At 43.2% G+C, this 21121-nt stretch overlaps 2 protein-coding genes and 2 pseudogenes across 2 annotated transcripts, besides 6 other annotated features; all 4 read right to left on the bottom strand.

Moving 5' to 3' along the window:
• Window positions 1-1354: 1354 nt before the first annotated feature.
• Window positions 1355-1450: a microsatellite.
• Window positions 1451-1880: 430 nt separating this feature from the next.
• Tb09.v4.0004 (variant surface glycoprotein) lies at window positions 1881-3332 on the bottom strand (the record flags this gene model as incomplete). Its single annotated transcript, XM_798307.1, has 1 exon — window positions 1881-3332. One exon carries the CDS (start codon window positions 3330-3332, stop codon window positions 1881-1883), a length of 1452 nt encoding a protein of 483 aa, XP_803400.1.
• Window positions 3333-4861: 1529 nt separating this feature from the next.
• Window positions 4862-4921: a microsatellite.
• A 417-nt stretch (window positions 4922-5338) lies between these two features.
• Window positions 5339-6652, bottom strand: Tb09.v4.0003 (annotated as a pseudogene).
• A 2453-nt stretch (window positions 6653-9105) lies between these two features.
• Window positions 9106-9150: a sequence feature (AT_rich).
• An 871-nt stretch (window positions 9151-10021) lies between these two features.
• Window positions 10022-10110: a sequence feature (T-rich).
• A 673-nt stretch (window positions 10111-10783) lies between these two features.
• On the bottom strand, window positions 10784-12001 carry Tb09.v4.0002 (annotated as a pseudogene).
• A 1972-nt stretch (window positions 12002-13973) lies between these two features.
• Window positions 13974-14017: a sequence feature (AT_rich).
• Window positions 14018-14297: 280 nt separating this feature from the next.
• Window positions 14298-15719, bottom strand: Tb09.v4.0001 (variant surface glycoprotein; the record flags this gene model as incomplete). The annotated part of the gene is made up of 1 exon (XM_798305.1): window positions 14298-15719. The coding sequence occupies one exon, from the start codon at window positions 15717-15719 to the stop codon at window positions 14298-14300; it is 1422 nt and encodes a 473-aa protein (XP_803398.1).
• A 207-nt stretch (window positions 15720-15926) lies between these two features.
• Window positions 15927-19358: a repeat region.
• Window positions 19359-21121: the final 1763 nt, after the last annotated feature.

Genomic DNA, 21121 nt, shown 5'->3' with positions numbered 1-21121 from the left:
AAGTTAGCTTTAAGATTAAGGGCGGCGCTATAAATAAACATCCGGACGGCTGGACGTCCCCAAGTAAGAATAAAAAACTGTGGAAAAATGGAAATATACAAAATTTGGTCGCTTCATTGGTTCGCGTCAAACGATTCTATGTTTTTCATATTTGTTTGTAAGGGTCGAGACGTAATAAAGAACTCCGTTAAGCTCAACAATGTTCACTTTTTACTGTGAAAGAGGTTTATCCAAATTTTAAAGATATATCATTTACGCGTTGCAATGGTTTCTATTTGGTTCCACTTTACGGCTCTAGCTTTGTTTCAGAATGAAAATTTAACAGCGTTGAAAATGATCACAACGCTGTTTCGTCTGATTCTTCATTTCATTCCTGGTTTATTTGTACCCTCCGGCGTTTAAGCATTGTTACTTTGCCTCCTGAAAGTTCCTTCGTTGCTCTTATTGTCTTACTTTATGCTCCACTTCAACTTGGGGTTACTGACCACTTTTATATGAATTGCTCGCTATTTCAAAGGTTTTAGTGTCTGGCTCGTATACCAAAAAAAATTGGAGGAATATCACCGTTGAATTTCTCCACTTCATAGAGATATTCTATGTGTTCATATGTATCATTTCCTGAAGGATTCGTATTTTTATTCTTTTGCTGCTCGCCACAGTAATTCATTAGTATTCCAATTTTTAAAACCATTTTCCCGATAACATTATATCGATGTCCATAAATATTGATCTTTCATACTATTTCTGATAAGAAAAGTTTCGCGTTACATTACACTTATTAAATCCCTCTTCCTGCATCTGCTGCTTCTACTTTTTTGGTTTTTTAAATGGACATTAAAAACTGCCATAAGATTAAAACCTACAGGCGCTAACATCATCATCGCCGTAGCCTCTATATATTTCTGTGCTAAATATGGCGTATCAGTGGCTCGTCTTGATGTATTATTTTTTATGTCCCATGTTATTCCACGCATTCCGTTGTTTCATATCATATTTTTGTTTCTACTTTTTTGTCCTTTTTTTCAGCTTCTTCAGATAACGAAGTGACCTATTTTTGATTCTGCATTCGACTTTCTCTCCATTTATTGTCCACTCAATCATCTTCTTGTGTATGATAATTCCCAGCTTGATCTTAGTGTTTAAAATTACGTGTCTTTATCTTTTCCATCTATCTCCACGCGCCCCCATAAATAATATTTATCGTGCTATCTCACAATCTTTGTTTCGGTTTCATCATGCTACTAAAGTTTCATTCCGCTATTGTTTTTAACTGCTTCTATCTTTTTTGTCCATTTATTTTTCACCAGTGCCCTTATTATAATATTCGTATATGCACTCTCTCACAACATTCTCCTATTATTATTATCATTATTATTATTATTATTATCATTATTATTATTATTATCATTATTATTATTATTACTATTTTTATCATTACTGCTCTTATTATAATATTCGTATATACACACGTTCAAAACACTCTCCTGCTATACTAATATCCTTATTGTTACTATTATAACAATATCTAGTATACATAACGTAAACAAAATAAAACAAATTGGAGTATTACTAATTTTTCATACCCTCTAACCCTATTAGGTTGCACCAATAGGCCAGTCCCACACGAAGTTCATATTTCTGTATTATTTAAAATTTTTGTCATTTTGCACTTTTTCATCAGAAAGTATCAAAATCTATCAAATGATAGCAAATTCTCTTAACTTTCTTAAACTTCATAAATTTGAAAGAAAATTCTTATAATATTAGAATCCTAACAAACCTATAAGGGTAGCAGCCGTCAAAGCAAATTTCTTATTGACAATAAAACTATAATCCTTGCAAGCATTATTTTCCCATTTGCAGTTTCCAGTGCAATCTTTCTAAGGCTTATCTTTGCGGTCAGAGCTTTCTTTCCCATTATTTTCTTCATCTTTCTTGTCAGTCTCAACTTTTGGAAAGCATTTTTCACCTTCCGGTTTTTTCTCAACAAAATCACAACCTTTTTCCTTTTTACAATCTTCACTTGTTGTATGCTTTTTGCATTCGTCTGCTGTTTTTTTCGTTTCTTCTGCTTTTCCTGGTTTGACTTCTGTGGTATCTGGCTGCTTTTCTGCTTGAGGTGCTGACTTTTGGAAGCTGGCGGTAATGTGTTGTACCATTATATGTGTAGCTAATCCTATGTCGTCAACGTCCTTTAGCGTCATCTCTGCCTTGTCTCCAAGGACTGTTGCTGGCACTTTCAGCTTTTCGATTTCGTCCCAAATCTTGCTTTTGAAGTTTTGCGCCTTTCCAAAATGCTGTGTGATAAGGTTGGATACTGTATTTTTTGCTTCGCCGGTTGCTTTGTCTCGGGGTAAATTGCCGTAGATTGCGCCCACCGCAGCCTGGAAATCCGGGTCGGCGTCATAGCTGCTTAGTTCGTTGGGATCAAACGCCCCCGCTCTGCTTGCTAGGGCGTTGACGGCGGTTTTGATGTCTGTCGCCGCCTGCTTGGCGAAATGGTCTTCGTCGGTTTCGCTGTAGCTGCTTATGTGCCCCCGACCGTAGTCACCTGAGGTGCCGGCGTCTAGTTGCTTTTGTGCTGCTGAAAATACAGGGCCGCCTGCTATGCAAACGTGTGAGCTTGTAACTGTGAACTGCTTGTTTGTTCCTCCATTTACGTCACATTGTTGTCCGTTGCCGCTGCCTTTGCCAACCGCCAGAAACCTGTTGTCGCTGGCCGACACCTCCGGTTCTGGCGAGTGTATGCTGAATTTTTTTAGGCCTGGGACTGTGGCCCACGACGCGTGTTTGTCCGCCGCCTTGTTTACGCTGCTAGCGCACGAGGTGAGTCCGTTGGTTTGGCTGAGTTTAAATTTGATGTTGGCTGTCCCTGAGGCTGCGCTTCCCACGTCGCTTTGGCCTGTTGTGCTGTCTGCTACTTCTGTTGTCAGTAGCGCCGCTAGCGCCTGCTGCTGCCCACTGTAATTTGCTGCCGCTACGAGTCCTGGCAATGCCCTTGTTGGCATTGCCAGGGCTGCCGACGTCTCCTCGGCCGCCTTCTTTGCTAGAATTGGCAATAAAGCCATTGCTGCTTTGCCAAGATCCGGCCTTTGTTGGTTGCGTACTGCTGCCGTTGCCTGTGCTAGTCTTTTGTTCAGTTCGTTGTTTCGCTTCACAGCTGCTAAAAGTCCACTTTTAACAGTGTCCGCGACTATGCGAAGGAAGGCCGCTGAGCCGCAGGCATCCTTGGTAATTTCTTCTGGCGTGTCTGTGCCGGAAACAGCTATTAACGTTATTAACGTCAGGAAGGTGTAGGCTCCTAGGCTGCTGCTGCTTTTGGTTTTACACATATCTGCCGGCACTGTCTTGAGTTTCCTGTTGATTCTGAAACCTACTTATTTTCTCGGAAAGATTAGCGGTACTGAAGGTTTCTTTTTTTATTGAGCTTAAACTTTAATTGTGGGGTTTGTGTGTTATGTCGTCCTGCATCTAGGTGTAAATGTTGATTAAAAAAAACTTTTCTTTCTTTGGATCATGACTATTTCTGATTAACCTATGTCATCCTGTTTTAGATGCTGAATTTTCATATACTAATTCATTTCGGCTCAGTGGCTGCTTGTTGCTCTCTACACGGCCATTTAACATTGACACTTTTCCAGTTGACCGCAAATAGTTGCTGCCTTTTTCTTCGACGTTAGATTTAGCCGTCTCTTTGTTATGTACGTTTTACGTGCTTGTTTTTTTTATTTATTGATAAGTTGGTATGCTGTATTTTTTGCTTCCACCACATAGGTGTTGCTAATTGATTTTCTGGTGCTTCAGGCATCCACTTTCCCCTAAGCTGCTGTCCACAGGTAGACGTTATTTTTTATTTTTTATCGAGCTTCGTGTGGTCTATATTGTCATCTCCTTTCGGCTTATATACTGGTTTACTACGTAAGTTTTATGTGTCATGTAAATGCGGTTTCCTAATCACCCTTTTTTATCACTATTGCTTTCTTTTGAATTTCTGTGTTTAAAAAGCTGTGAGAGAAGTAAATTTTCGCTTCAAAATGGCTTCTCTTTGAGTGGTTGCTTCATCTTATAAAGCCATATTGCACTCTTGTGGTCGGCTTGATTCTAATATACTCAATATGCGATTTAAACTACATTTTCATAACTTTACATTCTCGACTCTAGTAAACAACTAAATTCTTGTTGCTAATAACTTTTTCTACTTACTTTAGTGTAAGTGAAATTAATTTCTTTTTCTAAGACATCTTGTGACGCAATAACGCCTTTATTTCCTTTTTTCTGCTGTTTTTATGCATTCTTGCGTTTACTCTTAGCCTTTATAAATTTATTGAGGGTTTAGCTCTTTAGTCAGGTGTCTTTCCGACCATCAACTGCTTTTTACGTCTCTATTTTACAGATTTTGTTATATCTGGTGAGCAGTGCACTTTTATACAAAGTGAACAGCTCCTATCAGATGAATTCTATGGCTTATGTTTCTTTATATTTATTACAGTGCGTCAGTTTTAAAAAAGAATCCTTCAAAAAGATCTTGAGAGCATATTGTCGATACGGTATTCGGTTCTTCCCACTTCCACTGCTTCTTTGTGTCACTGTCAGCGACTCTATTTCTTCTGCACACTGTACTCTGTCTCTCACCATCACTTTCAACCTCATTATCGCCTTGTGCATGATTACGCCATTGGTCAGGATGCCGCTAGAAACGGCGCAAGTTCCATCTCCACTTTCTCTCCAAATCTCGCTCACTCACTCACTTTAATTACCTATAATATTTTGCGCTAAGTGCTTCTTTTTCCACTTCCAGTGACTCTGTAACACCACTCACAGATTATAATATGCGTATATACACACACTCACCACACTCTCCTATTATTATTATTATTATTATTATTATTATTATTATTATTATTATTATTGCTCTCATTATAATATTCGTATATACACACTCATAACACACCCCATTACAAATACCATTTTAAAAATTTCTATACGATTATTATATTCGCAACTAATATGGATTAACTAAACAGAGAAGACAAGAGAAGAGTAGCACTCATTTTTCATTCCCTATCACCCACTGCTTTGCATCCATAAGCTACTATCATATACATTTAATAAAGTTCTACATTCTTAAAATCCTTATAATTTTCTACAACTTGTACATTTTCAAGAAATAGTGTTAAAACATATCAAATTTCGCAAACTTCAGAAAAATTATCAATTTCTCTCAAGAAAGAAAATTTCAGTAAATTTCATAAAATTGAGCAAAAATCCTTAAATTTTATGAATCCTCAAAATTTCACTAAACTTGCAAGACAAGAAACGATAAGTACAATTTTTTTTATAAATAACTAGAAGAGCGAAACTTTTCCGTGTCCTTGTCATCTTCATTATCTTTTTCCTTCGTCCATGCACAATTTTGCTTACCATCTTTTTTGTCAGTCTCACAAGTGGTTTTATTTTTGTTTGTTGCATATCCAGTTGCTCCTGTTGGTGCTCCTGCTTGGTCTCCTGGTCCTGTTCCTGCTACTGTGGTTTCTGTTCCTGGTTTGGGTTTGCATTCGATCTTCTCGCTGTCATAGTCGCAGTCGACAGCCGCGCATCCTTCTAGTGTTTTGTTTGTGGCTTCTTTGCATTTGTTTTGGTCCTCTACTGTTGGTTTCTTGTATGTTTTTTCTGTTGGGGCTGTTGTTACTGCCGGGGTTAATAAAGTGCCAAGTAAAAGCAGCGTTTCTATTTGTCTTTCTTGTGCCACTGCTTTCGCCAGCTCTCTGTTCAATTCTGGAAAAAGTTCCTTGCCCTTCTTTAGCTCCGCTGCTGCGGCTTCAATGTTGTTGATCCAAGGGATTCCTTTAGTGGGTTTGAGGTAAGCAGAGTAGTCGATGCACACCCCTTCCCCTGCCGTTGCGTGCGTTGTCGCGCCCCGCGACCCGGTGCTGCACCGCCTAGGGCGGTGATGCCATAGAAATTAAAGCGCTTCGCTGCGCCGTTTGGTCCACCGTTTGCCACCGCTGCGGTGAATACATTTTTGCCTAACCAGGTGTACACCGCTTGGACAGCCTCTGTGAGCTTGCTTGCTATGTTTAACAGCGCTGCTTCGTCATCGGTTGGTTTGCATTGTGCTACTATCTATGTGAAGGCGTCTGCTGCATTTGCCGGCGACCTGGTGGCTGCAAAGTTGGCGCTTTTTTGGCGGATCCCTGTTGCGCATGTGTCGTGGGATGTCGAATGGTCGCGTATGCATATGCACACTACATCTGTGGCTAGCGCATTGTCGGCTTTAGTCGCTTCGGCTGCATCTGGCGCTGCACAGGCTGTTTTTCTGTCCGCACTGGTCTGCCAAGGGAAGTTTGCTGCAGCCGGTTTTGGTAGTGGTGCCGCCGAGCTGAGAAGATCTGTTGGTGTTGCGGCATACTTGGCACCGTACAGCGCCTTTTCCATGTGCACCCTGGCCGCTGCAATTGTTTGGCGTAACTTTGCTTCGAGGTGTTGGAAAAGCGCCGCTGTGTTTGCCAGGTTTTGGTATAGATTTGCAATTGCAGGTCGTGGTAACTGCCTTTGCTTTTTTTTTCTAGCGCTCTGCCTTACTTTTTGGAAAACGCCTTTTCAGCGCCCTGAGCGCCTTGAACCTCTTTGTAGGCGCTTCACATTTTCTCGAGTTCAGCATCATCTTTTGGATTGAAATATCCCTTCTTTGCGGCGTCACTGTCGAATGCAGCTTTGTTTTTGTATTTATCCGTGCTCGTTAAAAATTCTACTATCGGTTTCTATGCCACATACATATTTATCTTTTGGGCTCTGTCTAAAATGCCGAGCGTTATTTGATTGGCTGCCTCTGTGCTATCGCTTCTTTGACTGATAGTCAATCCTGGCATCGTTATGGGGATGTTTAAAAGCTTGTACAAGCGGCACATCTGGTCAAATTCATGTTCGTTTTTGTTTGCTGAGTTAGCGACGGTCACTAACGCTAAAAAAAATAGTAGTATATAAATGAACTTTTCTTGCTTCATTGGCTGTGTCTTAAAGGATAGGGCTATCTTCCAAAGTTTAAACAACGAGTAAAATATCTTTAGCATTGACGCGATTTTGGGCTGGAGTTGCGCCTAATTTTCGTCCGCCGATAGTACCATCCACGGCTAGCGGAAACTGCTCTCCGTTGTCGCTAGTGTCATCACCGGTAGTGTAATTGATGTACAAGAGTTGGCTGCAGCACTTAGTAGGTTGTTGATTGGCTTGTTTTTCAACGCAGTCAGAACTTCAGCACCATCTTTCCATTCGGATTTTTTGTAAGCCGCTGCATAAACTTGGAGTTGCAACTTAAACATATTTTTGTTTTTGAGAAATTTTATCACGTGATCTGCTTCCATTTTGTGTTTACTTAGAGTCGGATGCATCTGCCCCTGTATCCGCCGTCGAGCTTCCAAGATGTATGGTATCAATTAGAAACTTGCTTATACTTCTATGAAAAGTTTGTCGGCATGGCCTGAAATCGCTAATAAAAGGTATCTTTCTTGGTTGGGTGACCGAGCGTCCCTTCCTTTGGCTCCATTTTTGTGCACTGTTTTTGAGGTGATCGAGTGCTTGTCGGTTTTTGTGCGGTTGTTTCTACTAAGTGCTAATGGAAGTGTTTTTAGTGGGCCTGAGCACTGCCTAATAGATTGACGCTCACATCTTATTTGCCTTCACCGTCTCTAGTCGCCTAAACCACTCTCCCGTCAAACAGAACCGGTGCAATTGTTTCTGATTTATATGCTATTGGCGGCTGCTTTTCTACTCGAAGGATGTCGTTATGCTTGCTTTACAATCGACTTTATTTCCTAGTTTAGTTTGCCGGCTTTTGCTTTGGTTGCCGGAGTTCTTTTAGCTGTGTGAAAATAATATTGCGGTGTATCTCTATTAGAGAACAGTTGTGTGTTTTTGTGCTTTCTTGTAACTGAGGACTATTTCCTGGTGAAATGCTTTTAAATCCTATTTGTTTGAGGTGGAAATAAAAAATGCAATTGTTTATTTGCTATATTATCCAGCTACTGGAATTTTTAAAAAAAGCGAGCGCATCAGCTTTCATTTTTGCACTTTAAACTCTATTTCATCGCCTTCTTTCTATTTCTGTTTTCAACTAACATTGCCAATCCCTGGCCAACCATCCTTGAAAGTACTACACATATTTATGTAGATAAAAATTAAAATTTAATGGTTTCTTATTGCTTCTATTTGTTTGTACTTCTCTACATAATGTTCCCAAAACAACCACTTATCAATTATGCTCCTTCCACATACGGATGAACATTCGATTATGCTTGTGTTTATCTGTCCTCGGATTATGCTGATTGCGCTAAGACTTGTCATTTTAAGTTCTAACAGTTCCCTCCTCTCAAAATTTGCCTTATTAATACGCGCCATTAGCCATGTATAAGCAACACTCTCATGAAAGGTACTCACTACTTAAAATATCTTAACACATAACTAGCATAAAGACACGGAAATGGGAACTTTTAGCATAGATTTTACAAACTTCATAGAGATCCTACATTTTTTATATCCGCGGATTCTTATTTTGTTAACGATATTTCCTTTTAGTTTTTTCAGTAGCACGTCCGGTAGCTACCGGTCTGTACAACGTAGTAGCTACGTCTCTTGCACCCACTGACTTCCAGATCTTTATGAGACAGCCTGTACGCTCTTTCTTCCGCTAATTTCTTATTCATTTCTTTTTTTGCACACGGAGTACAACCCGTCAGCTCCTCAGTACTTTATTTTATAATAATATACCTGGTGAATCCTGCCCATTACTTTCCACTAACTCAATCTTATTACACTATACCGTCGTTTAAGTGTTTACTTTTTATTTTCAGTCACTCACCACCACCACTCTTATTATTATATTCGTATATACACACTCACAATACACTCCTATTGTTATCGTCTTTATTATAGTCTCAACTGACATCTATAAAATGAAGAAGAATAAACAAAAATTAACTAAATTAGAATAACACTCATTTACACACTACATTACCTTACTTTGTTACATCTTTGTTCCTAGATGTCGCTTTCGCATAAAAATTACGTATTCTTTTAAAAACAATTCATTATTTTTCATATTTCGCAAAGATTTAAAAAAAGTAATATAATATATTAAATTTCATAAAATTTTAACAAATCCTCTCAACATAGAAGAGTTTCACAAAAATTCATGAAATTAAAAAAATCCTTAAAGTACTATAATTTTATAATTATAGAGTGCAGCCAAACCCGTCAAAGCAGCAGCCATACTCAGATCCAATTTCTTATTGATGAGAGAGCTGGAATAGCGGCACTCGGACTTGAGAAGCTTTCCAGTACCATCAACAAAAATTAATTCATTTACAGACTGCTTTCTCACCCTGTTTGACATCCTTGTTTTTTGCCTCACATGCTTTCTGGGATCGGTGTTTATTTTAATCTACCACAGTGCTTGTCTCTCCTGGTCCTGCTGCTGTGTTTTATTTTACTGTTTCAGTTTTGGTTTGTATTTGTTTTTAGTGGCATCATAGTCGCAGTGCTCGCTTGGGTATTCCTCAGCTGTTGTGTTTTTTAGTTGATTTTTGCGGTGGATTTTTTCCCGTCGTGATTATGGGGCCCTGCACTGAGATCTTTTATCTTTCAACTTCCTAATATTAAGATATTTTTTACCGCCTCTTGAAAAGCAAATCGCTTCAAGCAGCGAAACTGCCATGCGCCAGGGTTTTAAAAAATTTTTAAGCCGCACGCATCGCAAAATGCAGAGCTGAAATTCACAAAAAAAAATTAACAAATCGCGTCGATGACGGAGGCGAAAAATGTGAAGACGCAGCTGTGTGCTGGGTAAATAAGGGTTAGAGTTGCATCAAAAAAGATACGCTGCATCACTTACAATTTAAAAATAGCGATTTATAGAAGAATAAAAATTGAAAAGAAGTGATTAAAAAATAACCCACAAAAATTAATAACACTAACCCTGTCTAGTCTCTCTTTAGTTTGGTAGTTGGTTTTGTTTCCCTGAACGTCCAAAAAAACACAAAAATGAAAAAAGAAAAAATCGATAAAATAAAAATTAAAAATTAAAAATATTAAAAACCATAAAACATAAAATAAAAACCTAACCCTTAAAAAATTCCAAAAAAGAAGAAAAAAAGAGAGAAAATTCTTTTAGTTGCCAGAAAAACAAAAAATTTCAGAATCACAAACTTTACAAATCACAGTTCAATTTTTCGGTGAATTTTTAGGTGTTGAAATATATCAAATAGCAAGGAAAATTTTAGCAAGAATTTTTTAAAAAAGAGGGGGAAAAATTTGTTTTAAAAAAGCAAGGCCACAAATACAGAAACCATTAGGGCCAATTGTTTGGTTACTAGAAAACTTCCATTTCGGCACATTTCTTTTTCTGGCTCAGGTTCATTATCTTTCCCCTTCCTCCATGCGCAATTTTGTTTGTCGCCTGTTTTGTCATTTTCACACGCAGTCTTATCAGTTCCATGTTTTGCACACCCAGTTGAAGCTGCCCCGTCTTTCTTTTCTCCTGTCCCTGCTTGGGTTGTTTGTTCTGCAACTTTGCTTTCATCTACTATGCATGGGCCGTCATCATCCTTTTGCCCTCCCCATTTGCATTTAGCTCCTAAGCATGCTGTTTTGGACTTGTTGTGAGCTTCGCAGATCGTCTTACGTAGTGCTGGCGTCGCTACACTCGGGTTGTTGTTACCTTTTCTTATTTCTTCTGCTTCCGCTGCAGCCTGCTTTACCGCTTGGTTCGCTTCGGTTTCTGCTGCTACTAGTTGGATGTTGATTGCTTGTGCCTTGGGCGCACCTGCGTTAGCTTCTCCAGTTCGGCTGCAGCCGCTTCCACTTTGTTGATCCAGGGCAGCTTGGTGAGCGGGTCGTCAGCCCCGCCAGCTAAGTTTGTGAATTCGATGCAAACGCTGCTGTCTGACGATCCTGAGAAACCGGTTGCGATAAAAGTGCCTAGGTAAAGGTTGCCGGTGTCGTGGCCGGTTATAAGGTTCCGCAGTGAAGTTATGGCTGCTCGAAGCCTTGCTGCCGTCACCTTTCGTTTTCCGGCGGGGCCGCAACTTTTGGCGAGCTTGATAAGGTCCGATGTCCCCGGCTTGTTGCTGTTTCCGTTCCAGCCCGTTTGGCCTTCCATTGCTTTGTTGCACATACCGTGTGTCACCGTGTTGGTGTTGCCCTGCCAGCAGACACATGCTAGCGCTGCTAGAGCAATATGTGTGCCTTTGCCAGGCCCCTGTGTCTTGCATTCGACGTTCCTGTTGTTAGATGGGCTTGCCCCGAGCGTTGTGATGTCTGTTAGAGTCGTTATCAGCGTGTCTTCGCCGCCGAAGGCCGCATCCCGCATTTTTTTAGCTACGGCGGCCGCTGCTGTTTTGGCGGCGCTTTCTGGCAAAGCTTCCTCCGGAAAACTGTCTTTCAGTTTGGCTGCTTTTGCTGCTATGCCTTTTATCGCAACAGCTGCCATTTTTTTTGCTAGACCGGAGACCTGCGTGGTGCCGCTTTCTTTAAGCGTCGTATGTTCTGGCGCTGCCACCAGTCTTTCAGCCGCCCATTTCCAGTCGTCCCAGTGTAGTTTGCCACCCTTGTCGTCTAGTCCCGCTTCGGCCGATGAACCTTTTGTCGTTTTCCGTGTCTTGTCGGTGTAGAATTTGTTTATCCAATCATCGTCTGATAGTTAAATTCAGCAGGTGGACACGCCTATATGCCTCCACGTCCAGGCTTTCTAGGTGCGGCGCTTCTACTTCTTGCTGAGCCATTGCTATAAACTCACAAAGCGCCGCATGCTCCCCTTTGTTGTTTCCAGCCACGACGTTGCCCGCTGCTTTGTCCACTCTGAGGGTTAGTATAAATGTTATGGCTGCCATGTTGCGCTGTTGAGTGCTTCTTGCTGATGAAAGCAGCATTTTGTGGCGAGTGCGTCGCTTTGCCGTGATTACGGCTTTGTGTCGTTGCTTTGAAGCTATAATTCTTTGTTCCGAGGAGTGACTTGATGCTGGTATCACTAGATTTTATTGAATTCTGTACCTTATCAGTGTGTAGTGGTTTTCTTCCCTATCGCTAAAATTTGTTTCAGTCTTTTCTAATGAATAGTGCTAATGTGACAGCAAAGTCAATTAGTATGATGGATGTTCGAATGTTTAATTGCATTGACAAGAAGAGCCTCGTTTATTTCATCAAAAACGTTTCGTTATTGTCGAGGCATTATATGAACTGTTTTTTCTATATCGCAAAGCTTCCCCCTGAAACATGCCTCTGTCTTCTATATTCACGCGGTTAGCACTCTTATTCAGCTTAACAACACAGCTATTATATAAACATGTGTTGGGTTATGCAGGAGTTGAAAGGTTCAGACTCCTTTGGCATCGTTAGGATGTCAGCAGTAGTTTTCAGAGCTGCTTGTCGTTAAATATAGTTATTTTAGGACCTGCGTCAACGCCTGCTTAGCTTCAAAGAATGTCCTTGTGTACCCGTATCACCACAAAACTTCCCGATATACAAAATCCCATTTCCTCCATCCATTGCATAAGTTTCTATTTTCCCCATATCTCTACCAGCGAATTTCCTCCATCTCAAGTTCTTGTACAAACTAAGGTTTTAAAAAATCAATTCCGTCCACTCTTCCCATGCAATCTGCTATCCTGGAAAATAAATGAATGTAGTTTTCCTAAACCCTTCACTAAGTCGAGTGAAAAAATTTCACTTCATAATCCAATCCAATCATTCCTCTATTCAAAACAATTCTCTGTCCAACAGCTTCTTTTTGAGTTGCACTCCAAATAAGAAATGGCTTGTAAATACTCTTATCTGACTGCCATTCCTTACTTCCTCCCAAAAATTCTACAAATGCATATTCAAACCTTTTAACTGCCCAAACTCTGGCTATCAAACCTCCACCGCTAAGATAGGGTTTTCCACTAGGAGGCGATTTTAGAATGATTTAATTTTTTGTCCTCTTCCTTTCTATATCCAACATTAAAAAACCAGTAACATCTCTCTACATGCTCTTTGAAAACATCCTATTTACTAAACTTCTCTTCACTTTCTGCAGTATTCTGTATAAAATATTCCACAGCTTTACAATACTTATAAAGTTCGGATATTATAACATCAGATCTATCCAAATAAATTACAATATCCTCATCACTTGCATTCTGTTTCTCTAAATATTGCATAACCCATCTAGGCCTTTTAACATGGCTATACAAACCTCTTTTTGCAATTGTAATAATTTCAATATGAGCCTACACCATTCTTTAGTTGCATGCGTTTGAACTACAATCACAAATACTCTGTGCTTCTTAGGATCATTCTTTGTTATAATTGTTTTTTAATTTGTTACATCATTGTTCTCAAGATATGTTGAGCTTAAACACACTAAGGACAGCAGAGCCAGTAAAATTGCCAAGATAATTAAGTTGATGCCCCATTATACATGTGAAATTTGTAGTTGTTATGAGAAAAATAGAAAGTTGAAGAGCGTAAATCAGTCACGAAGCTTCTATAATTTGTTCGACAAGTTTCCACTCTCAATTAGAAAACATTCCGCCCTGTATCTAAATGTAAAATATCAAAATTTATGGTCCTTAGTTTCCTGTCTCACTATAGGTAACGTAGAGACTGCATTATGCCTCTTCACTGGACTCTGTCTGTATCTTATGTTCTCCTTCTTTATTTTCTTTTGTATAATGGTGATTATATTCATGTTTGTTTATAGACATGTGCATACCCCACTTCCATTTATGCCTTTGTTTTCATTAAAATATTCCCATTTCCATTTCCCTTTTTTTCTAGCTTCCATTCGTTGCAACACTACAACTCTTTTCTGTGTTTCTTTTTTGTTGTTTATTCAGTCTTCACAAATAAGTTTTTATAATATTCGTATTTACACACTTACAACACTCTCCTTTTATTATATTTTGCATTTTCCTTGCTAATACTATCACTATCATAAAAGCAAATAATATCAATAAAATAAACAAAATAAATAAAATTATAATATCATTCCTTTTCCGTACAATTTCACATACTAAATACACGACTAAGCTGCTATTATATAAAATTTACTAAACTTTCACATTTTAACAAATTTACACATATTATCTAAAAGTGTTAAAATATGTCAAATTTAAGAAAATTTAACAGACTCTCTGACAAAGCAATTTTCGCATATTTCACAAAATGTAGCAAAAATCTTCGAAAAGCATAACTATATAACCACAAATGCAAGAAAAGAGGGGTTTTATTAATCATAACAGAATTGCTTCCTGTGGTGTTTTTGGTCACTGGTGTTCCCGCCGTTGTAGCTTTTGCAGGGTCTTTTTCGCATTTCTATATTTGTCATTGTATTTGCACCCTGTTTTGTTGTTGCAATCATCTTTTCCTTTTCCTGTGCAGTCATCGTTAGCTTCTGTTTCCACTCCTTTTGGTATGTCCTTCTGTACTGCTTGAATGGCTGCTTTTCCTGCTGAAAACGCCAAAACTGCGCCGTAATTGTCACCTGAAGCTGCCGATTTTATGCTGGTTCTGATTAGTTCTTCACCTAGGTTGAATTCTACGTGTTGGTTTTCCAGTGGGGTGAAATACTTGTCTTTTAAATTCGTTTCGTCGCTCCCTAAAAGTTGGATCGCTGCTGCTTTGTCATTTTTTCCGCCGGTAGTTTGCGGTGTGTTTTGTCCTGATGCTAGGGCGGCCAGCTTTTGGAACGTTGGGTCGTCGATTAGCTGGGTCGCTGACGGGCTGCTTACTGGCATTACCGGGGATATGAGGTTTTTTTTGGCGTTGCATTTTGAGGCCGCGGTCTCTCTTATCGTTATTAATCCGTCCTTGCGGCCGGCTCCTGGCTTTACGCAAGTTCCGTCGTTTTCGAGGTTTTGTGGTATCGTGCGTGTCGGGTTGCTTTCACCGTGTAGTTCTTTTATGCTAATGGCGTGTGTTGCGCTTGATCGCGTGGCATGGTTACCGCAGTATGCGGTTCCGTCTGCTGTTGTGTCCCCTGAGCTCGCGAAGTCGCCTTTGCTTGTGATTACCGCCGTCAGCTGTTCTGTGATTGGGGTCTCATCGCAGACTGTATAGATGGTCTTCAGGTTATTAATTTGTGTGGCCAGTGTTGCGAGGGTGTCATCATAGTTGGCTGAGGTGTCGCATGCCGTGTCAGCCGTGTCGTGCACTGAAAGCTTTAGTGTGCATGTCTTCGCCGTTCCCCCGAAATCAGGGTCATTGGCTAGTGCTCCCGCTATTGAGCCGGAAACGGTTACCGCCTTTGTTTTCGCTGCGAAAATCGCCCCTCTTAATTGGGCGCTCCTCTTTTCCAGCACGTCGGCGGCGTCTATAATTTGTTTGCTTTTTGTGTCGATCGTTGCCTTCAGCGCGGTTGCTTTGGCGTCGGAATATGCAGCTATAACACTATATGCCTGTCGCTGCTTTATTGTGTCTGCTAGCATTGCCGCCAGAAGAAGCGCCCGCGTTTCGGTTCTTATGTTTTGTAAGTTGCCTTGTGCCTGTCTGACGTTTTTCCGTAGCGCCTCGGCCAGTGCATGATTGAATTTTAGTTCATCGCGGCGTGTCTTTATTCCTTCAGCAGCAGCTGAATTTTCTGCCTCAGTTGGTTTCGTGAATGCAAGTGCTGCCACCGCTATTTTTTTTTTGGAATTTTCTTCGTGCCTTCGTGAGAGTTTCCCCCCACTGGCGCGGCCATCAACCATCACCGTAGAGCCCTGAGATGCTATCGATCTGGCGACTGTGGCAGAGTCTCCCTTTTTTATTCATCCTAACACTCCCTCTATAATTTTTGTTGTAGCTCCGCAGTTGAACGGAATACAGCAGATGGGGCGAGAAGCCCCCCACTCCGGACTCTCCCAAAGATGTCAATTAGCAATCCTTTTGTTTTGATTTTTGTTATTCGTTTATTATTCTCTCCCCCTTTTTATGTTTTTGTTGCTTGTTGACTGCATACCCCCTCTGTCTCTGAGGGTGTCTGGACTATTCCTGCATCCGGTGCTTTTCCTGCTAGCTCCACACTCGGCAATAAGGGGGGAAGTTGCAGAAGGGAGAGTGGGTTGTATGACTGTTACCTTAGGTGAGGACTTCACCTGCGGCCGGCTCCGTTCAACCGCAATGAGAAACTGCGCCAGCCTTTTGGAGAAGCATATATCCTGCACACACTCACCTTCCACCGCAAACCTGACACGTAACTCCTTCAAACCGGGACAGCTCATCGAGTGCAGCGACGTTTCTTCACAGTCGCCGCGTTGGCTGGTAACAGCGCGCTCTACCTTCATACCGTGCATCTTCTTTTGATGTAGGGTGAGGCCAGTTTTGCTAGCACACTGCCTTCCGCATGTCGGGCACACCAACATGGATGCATTTGTATGCGGGGAATCAGTGGCACAAAATTTTTTGCTTTTGCTGCATTTAAGCTCGACACCCTCACCTTTGTGGAAAGCCTTACAGTGTCGGATGAGGGAGTCCCTGCAACTGAGCACTTTTTGGCACACACCACACTGCACCTCGCCTTTCCCCGGCACGTCAACGTTTCCCTCACGGGCACGCTTACGAGGGAATTGCACCACCACCACGGTACCGTCCTCCGTCACTATGCTCTTATGTTTGAATTTCTTGTGTAGTGACAGGGAAGAGTGTGTACCGAAACTCGCCTCACACAGGTCACATTGAAACGGCAGCTTCCGTGTATCCTGAGAGGCTGGCGCTGCTGGGGCTCTACCATCTCCTTGCAATGAGTCCTCGTTCTCTCGCCCCCTTTTCACGCGGCAACTACCGCTGCCTATGCCATGTATTGTTCTAAGGTGGTGTAATAGTCGGCCTGGCACTGCGAATTTGGAGGCACAGATGGTACAATGAAGCAACTGCGGTCTCATCGGGACTCGTGTGTTCGATGGTAGAGGAACGATCGCCACCACTGGAGGGGGCTCCGGGGGGATATCCACTGCGGGTGTTGCATCGCCGTATTTGATCCTCCGGAGGGCATCAGCTCGCACAAAGCCATGTTTGTTTACCATGTGCGTTACAGAACTCGAGCGGCATTGGTATGCGGCATCACATTCCGTACATTTTGTCGGTTCGGAGGTTCTCTGAAGAGTGCGTGTCGCAACAGGTGGGGCCTTTTGTATTGTTGGTCCTATCGGTGCATGTTTCTGGTTGCACCATCGGCACTGTGGAGGCACACTCGGGTTGATCTTTCGCAACATCCATCCATAGTGTCTTGAAGACCCAACCCGAAAGCGTGCCAATGCCGTTTCTTCTTCCCTCGTCAGTTCTTCCTTATGTTTTGTTGTAAAGTGGTTGCCCGTGATACCAAACCTATGAGTGTTCTCATGGACTTCTTCCGACCTAAGCACTCGCTTCGCATAAGCAATGATGTCGGGGATCCATGTGTCTCGCAACTGTGGTAAATCTGCGGCCTTTTTGGCCATTTCATCACAAACCTCATTCCGTTTCACGCCACAATGGCCAAACACAAATTGCAGTCGGATACGTATCTTCCTTCTCTGAACTTGAAGCAGAAGCCTCCATAGTCGTCTTAGAATTGGGTCCGTTACGGCTAGGGGGCCTGTCTGCAGTGCTGTTAACATTGACAGCGAGTCAGAGAAGATGGACAACCTGCTCTGTGTGCTTCTGTATGCCGGAAGCCATTTCAGCAGCCGTTGCAGTCCTATCTCTAATGCTACGCATTCCGCTCTGTAACTGCATGAGAGTTCCCCTGCTCCAGTTTTGGGTGCGCAAATCAGCGTGTTGTTTCTATAGAGCAGGGCAGTTGCTCCGGACTTCTCACCGAGGGACACGCATCCATCAGTCCACAATTCGTAGTGCTCTCGCCGCTGTGGCTCCTTCCCCCTCCGTGCAAAATGCCGTGCAATCCACTTTTCGGAAGCCTCGCTTTTGACATCGTCAGGGTCATCAGCGCACACAGGCTTTATCTGCGTGTGAAATAGCGGTCGGCAGCTGTGGCGGAGCGTCGATGTCTCTAGTGGTTGCTCGCGTGGCTCAATGCGGAGGTGGGGGTAGGACAGCATGATGCGGGAATGTAAGACTCTGACTGGGTGTTTGCTGTGGTATACTTCTTCAGCACTGCGCCGCAAACATCCGCCTCGTGACTCACACATCAGCATGAATTTCATGCTGCGCACAAGAGTGGTCGTCTTGAGTGGCAGGAGGTTTGCTTCCAGCAGAGAGTCCTCTTTGCGCGTCCCATGCGGTATGCCAGCTATGATGCGACTGGCTTTGTGTTGTGCTGATGCAAGGAGGTCGCGATTTCGTTTCGAAGCGTCCCAGTACCATACCTCAATGCCATACATGGTGTGTGCCTGTACGAGTTCCAGATGAAAAGCTCTCAACACTTGTCGTCTTGGCCCCCATGTAGAAGCTGAGATGGCTGCTATCTGCAGTAGTCTGAAGTCCATCTTGCGTCTCGTTTCGGCCGCATGTGTTGCCATCCCCTGCAGACACTGGAATGTTACTCCTAGAAGCTTCGGTGTCCTGTCAGCTCCTATTCTTTCGCCGTCCAGTTGTAATGTAAGGTGATAGCGCTCTGTACACCCGAAGAGTGTGCACTTTGTTTTCGCTACGTTGACAGATATGAAGTACTCTTTTGACCACTGTAACACCACGTTTAGACCGCATTGTAGTGTGTGGTTGATGACATCCCTCTCTGTGTGCCTCGCAAGTAGCGTCAGGTCGTCTGCAAAGAATCCGTGCTGCAGCAACGGCACTTCTGCAAGGCGCTGGCTCAACGAGTTCATGACAATAATGAACATGATTGGGCCAAGGACAGCTCCTTGTGGGACTCCTCGCTCAAATGTTCTGCTGCTGGAAATCTTCTCCTTGAATCTCACTCTGCCAGTTCGGTTACTCAGAAATGATACGCACCACTTCACAATGTGGGGTGATACCTTCATTCTGTGCATTTTCCTCGCAATTTTGTCGTGGTCTACTGTATCGAATGCCTTCTCGTAGTCAACGAATACAGCACCCGTACGATATTGGTGCGTGGGACGGCAGAGGGCAGCGCGGATGTGCAGGAGTTGTTCGAGCGTTGAGCATCCGTGGCAAAAGCCTGATTGCTGCGTCGTCAGCTGGGACTCAACAGTGTCTCTAAGCCTCGCGGCAATTATGCGCTCCATGACTTTGCAGAGACAGCTCGTGGGCGTTACAGGCCTGTAAGAATCGAGGTCCTCCGCCTTTTTTCCGGCATTCAGGATGGGGATGATAACACCGATCTTCCATGCAGACGGCACGACTCCCGTTCGTATGTTTTCATAGAATAGCTTCAGAACAACATTCAGCGCTGTTCTACCGAGATGTTCAGTGCCTCGTTGTATAAGCAATCAGGTCCGGCTGCGGATCCACTCGGTAGCAGTTTGATCGATCTCCGTAGTTCAGCCATCGTGATGAGACTGAACTCACTCGCTATCGTCTTTATTGGTGCCGGTGGGTGTGAGTCGGGGTGCCTTCTTGCGCGGGACGAGTACAGTTTAATGAACCTCTCAGCTTGACGGTAGTCCGTGATGGCCGCGTTATCAACAAGTACAGCCGGTGTGGTTAGTGGTCGTGGCGCATATACCTTCTTGACAATGTGGCAACTGCAGCGGTCTGACACCGCAAGTCTGGAGCATAGCGTGCTCCATCTCTTCTTTGTGGTACGGTCCAGGATCTGCTTACGCGTGGTTACCAACTTTTCCCTTCGGTGGGAGGGTCCGCATCCAGCGATCTCTTCATCGAGTTTCGCGAGCTCAGGTGTCCAATGTGGTGGCGTTACTCTGCAGCCACGGGGGACGGAGACCTTCGTTGCAATGCGGATGGCGGAGCTCAATTTCTGTTCCAGGGTGTTGACGTTCTTCTCTCTACCAATTTTCCTGCAGAGCTCGTCAACCTTGAGACGGAAATTCCTCCAGTTAGCTTTTAGCCATGCGTACATGGGCTTTCGAAGCCGCGGGCAACTCAGTGCATCTGTGTCGTCTACAACGATAACGTCGAAAAATATGTGATGGTGATCGCTATCGGGAGAATACAGCGATGTCCACGTGTACACTGTACAATTCCTTGACAGTGTCACATCAGGGGTGGACTCCCCGTGGTGGCGTGTGTAAATGGCGCACTCACCAGTGTTGCAGACCAGAAACTGGTTGTCAATGCACCACTGTGTGAGGGTTTCACCCTTGGTATTTGGTGGGTTCGCGCGATCCCATGCCAACGCGTGTGCGTTAGCGTCTGCACCGATGAGAGCTGGGCACCGTCAGTCGTCAGAAGCGTATCTAGGTCAGTTGCCGTGAAGGTGTGTTTTGGTGGGATGTATGCCGACGTGACAGTCAGCGCCGTTCCACGTGCAAGGTGAATTGTTGCATGCACTTGTTCAATGCGACCAACAACGGCCATACCGGTCTCGACTGGTAGGTCCTCCCTCACTAGTATTGATACACCACCTCCTTTGCAGTTACGAGCTATTTCGTGATGTTGGTAGCCAGCAACGCTAAAGCAAGCCGCCTCTCCAGGCGTCATCCTTGTCTCGCTCAACAGACAAAAGGCGATCCGCTCATCAACAAGGGTTTTGTGGAGTGCTAATCTCTTTCCTTGAGATAGCCCGGCGCAGTTCCACTGCATCCCGCGCAACGACGGGCCGGGATTCTCTTCCACATCACCGGACAGCAGCATCTTAGTGCGGATGATACTGCTGATGGTACGCTGGCGCGTGCCCAGGGACCGACAAATGAAAAACGGTGTCCCAGCAAGACGCTGCTGATCCTTGTGCTGTATGATGCTGTAGCCGGAGCAAAGCAGTGTTCCCCATGAAAGGAACGCTGCTGGCTCTTGGCTTCCCCCGATGATACGGGGTACTGGACCCTGGAACCACGTTGAGGTGGCCGGCATCGCCAGGGCACATAAGAGGTAACTTCTGCCCCCATTTAACTTTACACTCTTTCTTTTACTTATTCCAATCACACTTTTTCGTGTCACAATCTTTTTCTTCAGTGCCTGTGCAAACCTCATCTTTTTAATTCCCGTCTGACTTATCTCCTGTTTTGTCTGCTGATGCATCTGCTTTGTTACCATTTTCCTCCTCTTTATTGTTGGTCGTGCCTGAGGGCTGTCA

The sequence above is a fragment of the Trypanosoma brucei genome, chromosome 9, assembly GCF_000002445.2.
Source record: "Trypanosoma brucei brucei TREU927 chromosome 9, whole genome shotgun sequence".
NCBI classification, from domain to species: Eukaryota; Euglenozoa; class Kinetoplastea; order Trypanosomatida; family Trypanosomatidae; genus Trypanosoma; species Trypanosoma brucei.
The sequence above is the reverse complement of the archived record's forward strand: the minus strand, read 5'-3'. Positions and strand labels throughout refer to the sequence as shown.